The 9,320-nt window shown below is 34.1% G+C and overlaps 1 protein-coding gene across 2 annotated transcripts; it reads right to left on the bottom strand.

Moving 5' to 3' along the window:
- Positions 1 to 103: 103 nt before the first annotated feature.
- On the bottom strand, positions 104 to 8,826 carry LOC129000099 (damage-control phosphatase ARMT1-like). 2 transcript variants are annotated; one of them, XM_054426994.1, is made up of 9 exons: positions 8,644 to 8,826; positions 7,880 to 7,963; positions 6,859 to 6,964; positions 5,815 to 6,044; positions 4,573 to 4,735; positions 3,743 to 3,908; positions 2,001 to 2,228; positions 1,029 to 1,288; positions 104 to 321 (listed from the first exon to the last, which is right to left on the bottom strand). In XM_054426994.1, the coding sequence occupies exons 1-9, from the start codon at positions 8,811 to 8,813 to the stop codon at positions 265 to 267; spliced, it is 1,464 nt and encodes a 487-aa protein (XP_054282969.1). In that variant the 5' UTR covers positions 8,814 to 8,826; the 3' UTR covers positions 104 to 264. The 2 variants fall into 2 exon arrangements, with proteins under 2 accessions (XP_054282969.1, XP_054282968.1); XM_054426993.1 differs by having other exon boundaries at positions 1,037 to 1,288; positions 8,644 to 8,824.
- Between the last annotated feature and the right edge of the window lie 494 nt (positions 8,827 to 9,320).

Here is a 9,320-nt window from a genome sequence, read left to right as displayed (position 1 = left end):
AAAACAGTACCTATTTAATTTATTTTTGTAATCAATAAAAATTGTCTTATGAAAATAAAGTTGTTGGTATCTTTGAATGAGAATGGACAAAAGATTTAACATGTAACAGTCAACAACATTTTATTTAAAAATCACAGTAGAATCACAACACATTGATTAAAGCTTGTTCTGATAGTTATTAAATGCTGAGATTCAATAAGTCTCCATTAGACTAGGTGGTTTTGGAGTTGGTGTTGTCAAACTGAATAAGGCCGTAGCTACCGGTCAAAAGCCAGTTCTTGTCCTTAGCTGAAACAGGTTCATACAACCTGGGTTCCAAACCTACAAACAGAGTAATTAAATAAGTTTTCCTACAGTTACCTAACAATGTACATGTTCTCTCACTGATTTGAGAAAGCAAAGTGGCCAATTCGCTCATCAGTGAGACAATGTTAACATTGTCTCACTCTAATTACTTTGTCTCACTCCAGATTTGCAACGTGAAGGCACGAAATAGTGAGCGCGTAACATGCAGGCAACGTCGTATGCGCGCGAAATACGTTGGCAGCACTGGCTGTAAATCAGCTGGTCAGCTGTTGTACTGTTGTATTTGTAACTTCACATTAAATGTTATATTAAAAGTTCACTTCTGTGAAAAATAAGGTTATGTTTCTTCACAAATTTATTTGTTTTATGGTAACTGTAGGAAAAGTATAATGTGCAACTCGAGTGCAAAGTACAATTGCCTCACTCGAGAAACCATTCCTCACTCGCCTACGGCTCGTGAGTAAGGGTTTCTCTCGAGTGAGTCAATTGCTCACTTTTCTCACTAGTTGCACAAATAACTATTTTTTGTAGTTTCTACTTTTTCTCATCGATTGGTAAAGAACAATAGTTTTGTAGAGGATTAAATTAGAAATAAATTCATAAGGGAAAACCAGTATCGTATTTCTCTAGCTCTAAATTAGAGCTTGGAAAACTTGCGTTGATATCAGCCGTTGTAGAAAATAACTAATTTCTGTTTAAAGTGATAAAAATACTTTTCTCACTGTTTTACCCGCTATCAGATCTGCCTTGGCGGTGCGCAGGGCTACAATTGGAGCAGGGTTGAAGCCTCTCAGAGCCGCATGAAACGGAGTTGTGTACTTCCAGTTGATATCTCCAAGCAACTTGCGATAGTTGAGATCTCCCTTGAATATGATGATGCTGCTCTCAGCCAACATACTGTGCAGCTTGGGGTCTTGCTCCTTCATTTCGTTGTAAGAAAAGGGCAAAGTCCAAAAACAATCACTGTGGACCGTCCATTTTCCTAAAAACAAACCCATAAATTATAGGAGAGTTGTCAATCCATTGTAACAAAATTGTATTTGTAAAAATACAATGACAACCCTCTTACGAATTATAAGCAAATCAGTATTGACATTTAAAACAAGTGACTACAGCTTGGGCAATTAAAACCTTTTCTTTTGAAGAAGCTTATTTGAGGTGGGGGAGAAAATGTAATATCAACTGTTGGTTATTGATACAAATCTCTCTTTAAAGTGCATTAAAATCAAGTTTTTCATTAGAGATTGAGGATGTAATACCTTCAACTAGGTTATGAAAAGGGACTAGGCTTTTGGGATTTTTGTGAGGATAGCAGGCTTACCTGAATGGGAAAGCTTGAAGAAATCGTCATCTAACTCATACCTTTAATTGAAAATGCTACAAGTGACAGTAAAATACCATAATGTTTTGTTTGTGCATAGTGTAAAGGTTTGTGTTTATTTTGACAATTTTGTCTCTGTTACATTCTCTATTCTTACAAAAAATCCTAAAACTTGTTAATAGTACATCAATTTAAAGCATGATAGGTGTGATGGTATACGTAAGAACAAGACCAATTCATTTTTTCATGTAACCAATTCATTTTTGAAGAACATTTTTTCAATTCATTTCATTTCATTTCATTCATTCATTTCATTTCATTTCAAGTAACAAACGACTTAATTTAGAATTCTAGGCTACATGCCAAGACATACCATTTTCCAAGTAGTCATGCCAGCGAGCTGCCAACTGTTGACAGGCAGGAGTGTGGTTGGAAAGTCTCTCTATCACCTGGTGAAAGTCTTTCTCCATCACATCAGAGATAAACCACGGGATAGCTTTGCAATGGAACCTCACCCTCACTGCGTTGTACATAGAAGTCAGATAGTCGGCGAGACATAAGTCTGTCATCACCTCCACACCGGTGTTGTCAAATACAATGTCTGTAAAGAAACACATCATTGATTGTTTTAATTTACAAAATATACACACATTTTGAACTAGTGTAATGCTACAGAAAGGGTCAAAATACTACACAGAGTGTCTAGTTTATTTCCATTTTAAATTTCAAGACTAATTCCAGACTTTTCAAGTTTAATTCCAAATTTTTCAAGACTAGTTTTTTTACATTTAGTGATTTGTCACATTTAGTGTTTTAAAATGTATTGATTCTCGATTCTTGATACCGATACCAATTTTCAAAGTTCAACCAAATTTTCGGAATAATTTGGTAATACTACACCAACCCCTGTCTTTATGTCAAAAAGATTAAGATAATAGGGCGTTTTTCAAGTTAAGAAAACAATTCAGCAATACAAAATTCTAACTAGCCAATTTGTTTTTTTTTTTTACATGAAAATATTCCGCTCCCGTGTAGACATCATGTTGGTGAAATTAAAGTTAATGAAAGAATAAATTGTTATAAACTCTTTTATTGTCTTACAAACACAACACAACACTGAAAATATATTTTATAAACAACTGCATATGTAAAATGTAAAAACATATGATGGTCCATCACTAATCCAGAGACTAGATGAGTTGGGTTGCAATATTCAACACATCATTATCATCTCCCGCAGTTACGTGATTGTCGTTTTGTGCAATCGCAGCAAAACCGTGAAAATTCCCAACTTAAACATCAAAATAAAGACTAAATCCCGACTTTTCAAGACCATTTTGAAATTAAATACTAATTTCCGACTTTCCAGTTTTTCCTGACTACTAGGCATAGAGCAGTTATCAAAATCGTAACGCACCATGATTTTATAAATTTGCTGCACAGATAACAAATAAGATGTGCTTGCGCTACAAATGATGATGAATGACAACAAACTGGCAATATGCAATATTTTTGGGATAAATACTAAATACTTATTCTTAGTCACATCCTGTAGAGGTTATCTCTACAGGGGCTATGGTTACCATCACCGAGCGTGGGAGCAGAAATGCCGAGATTCTTAGAAAGTGGTGATTAATATGAACAGCTCTCAAAGCAAGGTCGGTTTAAAACAAACTGTAATATTTAACGATCGAGGGTGGATAATCCGATTATCGGTTAATGCGATTGCGAGGTCGATTAAGAGAGGGTCTACTGTAATATGATTGTGTCATTCATCCTTTAATAAACACAAGTATAATATACAAAGCTAACAGATGACACAAATTCAACCTCTGTTACTTCCAGCCTCAAAAATCATATGGTTTTAGTATTAACATAAGTCACATTGTAACCCTTTTACCCTAAATAAGACAATATTTGTTTTGTTCCTGTAAGTTAAACCTTTTTTAACAGGATAGTGTCCTCTTTTAAACCTACATTTGCCCATGCATGTGGGCCTCGGGTCTGTGATTGGACCGTACCAAGCAACAGGGGGTTAGGGTTTCCAAAATGGTACTGTTGAAAATAAATTGACCAAGAATGAAAATAATTTGGATGACCAAGAGTAATACAAACCTATAATAAGATTCTTCGATTTTGACACCTCGGTCCAAACAGCTTGAGAATCATCAGAGAGAATAAAGTCATTCAACTCATCAACTGCCTTGAGAGGGTTGGCTTGAACTTCAACACGGTTTCCACAAGACAATGAAAGATCAGCTTTGTTAGACCACAGAGAGAGCTGGAAGAAAATAAACACAATGAACTATGGAAATGGATTGTCATGACTCTAATGAATCGAAACTATAAAAAAAACCAGAGGACTAGGCTTACAAGTGACCATGGGATTTCATCATAGCTGGAACAGCTTCTTAAGTACTGTATCTAATCAAATGATGTAATGTTATTCAAGATAAGGTGGAGAGGAATGGAATCACATGTATGTATTTTAATTTAAGAAACATTTTGATGGGTCCTTGCTTTATTTGAAAAGACTTAGAATTTGACTTTGAAATGGCTGATGTTTGGAGAAAGAGGAAATGTGGATTAATGTGAGAAAATAGAGGGACGTAGTTAACACCAAACCTTGGGGATGGAATTTGATAAAGAAATGTATGTGAGTAATTCAATTTGAGAAAACTGTGACTTCTCAGAGAAATACATTTTAATGACTATTCTCTAGTACGTGGAATGACCGGTGTCAAGTTGTTTAAGCATTCACTTTATAAATCAACATCTCGCCCATTAAAATATGGCGCAGCATATTTGAACTTTTGAGTTTAAATGACAGGGGTTGAAAAGTGGTATTATATTAGGACTTAAATAATCCAATAATCGGCAAATCAATTACTATTTTTTTAAATATCACTCGAAATTAAAGGCAGCACATTAAGGCAATCACTCACCTTAAGAATGCGTTGGAAAGTTAAGTATTCAATCTCAGAACTTTGATGGTGATTTTCAAATAGATTCAACAAGAAAGATGCAAGGACTTCCATGGAAGTGAGCGCTTCTTCTATTGCTTCTGTCTTTTGTTGATGGAAGGGATCATAGTTACCAAGCGTTTTGCTGGAAAAAATCATTCGTAACAGAAGGTAAGCAATAATTAAGAGTGCTAAGTCTTTAACATATTACACCTAAAATATAATTATTTTAAGCTATCCGTGAAAAAAATCCTATTAGTGGGTATAATTCCGCAGAGGACCTCCTACATGTTATTAAAGGAAATATTAGTTCGATATTTAAATCATATTGGATATAATTTTCACTCGATAAAAATTGATTGTATGTATTGAATATGAATGTATTAAGCCATAATCTTTTTAGGAAGAGTCTGCCACATTGGGCTGCGGTGTTTAAGTTGGATTAGTTTAGTTCAGTTAAGCTTTGTTTTATTTATGACTAGGACACATTACTTATAAAAACAATGCTGTGAAATTTGTAAAAAGGACAATTTTACAAAGACGTCACTTTGTATTCATGTTTTCTTTCATAGTATAGCCACAGAAAAAGATATATTAAGATGGTTTAGACATTTGAGAAGTGATAATTATCAGGACAAAAGAGTTGATGGTTATAAAAAGAAGTAGAAATAGAAGAAGACCTAAAAGAAGGTTGATTAGACGGAGTGTATAGAAATGTGGAGGAGATAGCATACGGTGCTGAACAATCATGTGAATGGTTCACAAAATAGTGGGAGTTTAAATGCAGAGGTCAATTTGGCAGGTTTTAAGTAATATACAATGTTTCATAGTACGATCGAGTAGCGATGCCGAGTGTAATAGACGATAGGTTGATGAGTCACAACTTATGCGTTTTGGTGTTGACAGAGTGTCAGACACACTGGTATACTATGCACCACTTGCAACATTGCTGAAGAACCAAATGGATGTCATCTATAATAGTCTGGATTCTTTAGAGTGCTGTGTTACAAAATAAAAATTCTATGCATAAATCATACTACCATGAACATATAAATACATGGTTATAAAGTAAATCGACTTACAGTCAAATACAAAATCAGATAAATTATATGAGGATATTTGTATAACAGCACTTCAATTCTATCAATGAAACAACTTCAATTTTTTGGACTAATTTGACAACAAATATTTAATACAAACGGTTCTGCTTATCTTGTGCATTACCTTAAGAGGAAAGCTTCTTTAATTCTTCGGTACAAGTAACACTCGGCATACAGCCATTCTGTGCTATACCAAGTGACTGGAGATCCATTCTTCATCTTCTTGTCTAAGTATTTGTTATAAATAGCAGCGTCAACACCTTGGACCACGTTGATAAAGCAGTTGTCAGAAGTCATGTCGTGTTTCAAAATCAATAAATAGTTGAGCACATTCTCCACATCTTCTTTACCTTGCTAAAAATATATCAAGGGTTTGTGTGAAAATATATGTTTTATTGATTAAAATTTGATCCTATCAATATGTCTCAACACTTTAATACCAGAGATTATTCTAGAATTATATTTTTGCCATGTTTTCTTAGTTTTCCTTAATCTTTTGAACACAAAGTTTTAAATCCCTAAACACCAAGTTTATGGTGCTTGGACACACACAGCAAGATAAAATAAAAATTGGAAAAATGTCTGTTTAGTTTATCTCTATTGTGGATTGGTGTAAAATTTTAAATGTACTATATGAGTGAAATAAATGTGATTGTAAAGATTGTTCTTGATCTGAAATCAAATGTCCAAATGCATAATCATATAAGTCAGGTCAGTGGTTCCCAAAATATGGCTTGTGAGTCATGTGGCCCAATTGGGTGGATTGTGGCGAGAGATCAAACAATGAACATATTTTTCAACTCATGAACATTATGTCACTGCAAACTTTTGTTTTGTAGAAGTATCCCTAAAAGCTGTTTGATTTGAAACAACATATTTGAGGGACAGGGTTTCCACTTGTAAATAAAATAGTATACTTAACCTTCACGAGTAATCATTATTTAAGGTTCCTAAAATACAGTAAGTGTTTTGGACATATTGAGAAAATTTCTTCTTATAGAAAAATTATTAGCGTGGTAAATAACCCTAAGATGAAAGTGGATGGCCATATGGTACCATTAAGTTTGGGAACAGCTGCTTTTGTATCAAACAGAAACAATCTTTCAGATAGGTTAAAAATTTATAACTTTTAATTAACATAACTTAAATTTATCAGTTGTCAACATACCTCTCCATATTGAGCTGAGATCACCTCTCTTTCATTTGACAAGCCATCAATAACTTTTTGTAAAATTACTGGCCATCTATCTTTAGCAGTGATGTAGGCAAAACTCCTAGAATAAGAATTAGAATTAAAAAAAAAAAAAACATTTTGTTCAATTGTAGACAAACTACTTGCAGTTGGCGATTGATTTTCCTTTCAATCTTAAAGTCAATATTTTTTTAACGATTTGAAACCTCGGACAAATGAAAGCTCGGACAGTTGATTTAACCGAATGTTATTATTATTTAAACCATCCTCGGACAAATGAAAACTCGGACAACTGATATTTTAATATAGGGAAATATTTTAATAAACTCGGACAGTTGATTTAGGTATCTAAATATTATTAGTTATTTATCAAACCGAAACAAATGAAACTCGGACAACTGATTCCTCCAATATCGGACAACTGAAAACTCGGACAAATGAACCTCACCCGTTTATGCTAAGTTGTTATAAGTTAGCTGGGGGAAATTTGTAGCCTATGTGTGTGTATATGAATGTACCTACCGTAATTCATGAGGTAGGCCTACTCATAGTTATATGGCCTGTTTAAAAGGTATTTTTACAGGTGTTTAACTGTTTTGTTGTTGTGTAAACATTTAAATTGTTGGGGTTGCAAATTGTAGTATTTTGAGACAGTATGTTGTAGTGTACTGCTGAATTTAGAGTCTATGTTAGGGTAGATCGTGTTTGCTTTGCTTTGTGTCTTGTATGTTCTTGTGTGCGGACTGGTGTTAATTTTGCAGAGTAAATTAACGTTTCTAGGATATACACTGAAGTGATACTAAGGCGGATGAAGTGTGGTTGTCACGTGATGTCTTCTTCTTTCTCTTCTCTCGCTTGCACTTATCGGAGGGAAAAAAACTGGCAGCGTTCCTGGTGGGAGGGCACTACCGATATCGATCACCAAATTTTGGCTGGCAACATATTTTAACCAACTTGTGTTCTTCCTAGAGGGTCTGTATTCATTGGTGATAGTTACCTCTTGTATTTAGAACTGAGAGCAACATCCCATGGAGTTTCTATGTCTTGAACTGATGCAAAAGCTGCACACGATGGTTGCTTGCTGAAAACAAAATGAAACACTTAATCCAAGAAAATCTAGACAAGGAGTTATATTTCTATATCTTAACCAAACTGCAACATTCTCTTTTAAAATAGGCCATAAACTTTATCAATAAATACCATTAAAATAAATAAGAATCATTTAAACCATGTCCAAAGATTAAATCAAACCTTCTCATTTTACTTATGATGTTCTAATCTAGCCTAGGCCTATAGGCCTAACTTTATTAATGTTTTTTTACTTCTGAGAGAATGGCTACTGGCAAGGCATACATTAAGTTATCTAACCTGCCACCAGTCCCACCTAACTTAATTGTAGGCCCATTTACTTAGGCAACATGTGTTCATGATTTGTGGGTGTGCTGGGAATCAACCCATTTCTCTTGCACAGAAGTCTGAGACGCTAACCACTAGGTTAGAAACGAAACACGCCTCTAACTTAAGTTCATTTTGTAATTTTACATCACGCAGGCCTAGTATAATCAATAGCTTGTCAAAGCTACTTCTAAGGCATATTTTACTTACAAGAATTCTAGTCAACTGTTAGTATTTATAATTACCAAACTTTAGGTAGGGGGGCTACCTAAGTTATGCCTAGTTAATCCAACTAGGTATATTTAATCTACTTGGATGATATTAAATAGGCCCAAGAAGACACAAAACAAAATCAATTGTTCATACCTCATTTTGAAGTTAATAATAGGCCAATCACTTTCAATTTTCAAAATATGGAATGGAATGTTAATCTTTATTATCTTTATTACAGTCGAATCAACCCTGTGGTACAAACAAGTGAAGTAACACTGAAATCTGAAATCAAGCAGGCTAGTATTTGGCCTATTTTCTATCATAAGAATAAGAATCAGGCCTAAGAATCAAAACTTACCAAACATTACAGATTATAAAAAACTGCAATGTTTTACAAATTCAACCTATCCCTATCAAGGTCAAAGGTCAAAGGCTGATCCAAAATAAAATTATCATTCACCAACCAACTCTATTTTGAACTGCGAATGTTGTGGTTGTGGATCTAAATCTAAATGTTCCACGCATGAATAATAGAAACATGTTTCTAGTATTCGTGCGTGAAATGTTCTGAGTTCTGACATGATGATAAATTATATTATGAATGACGAACCGGACCGGAATAGAATAACATAACCTAAAACAAAACTCAGGGTCAGGGTCGCAAATCGCAAATAATAGCTAAAAAGTCCAAAAAGTCTCATTCAGTATTCAGAAAATACTCTTCTTTTTCTTCTTTCACTTGGGAACATTTCTGGTGCAGTTTAATAATTTGAATTTGTAGCTTAAATTAGCCATAGATTAAAAGTATTAAATTTGTAATATTGATCTGT

This window comes from Macrosteles quadrilineatus, unplaced genomic scaffold (genome assembly GCF_028750875.1).
Source record: "Macrosteles quadrilineatus isolate MER2022 unplaced genomic scaffold, UCM_ALF_1.0 Scaffold_8__2_contigs__length_117827958, whole genome shotgun sequence".
Classification (NCBI taxonomy): Eukaryota; Metazoa; Arthropoda; class Insecta; order Hemiptera; family Cicadellidae; genus Macrosteles; species Macrosteles quadrilineatus.
Note: the sequence above shows the minus strand (reverse complement) of the source record. Positions and strands in the feature narration are given on the sequence as shown.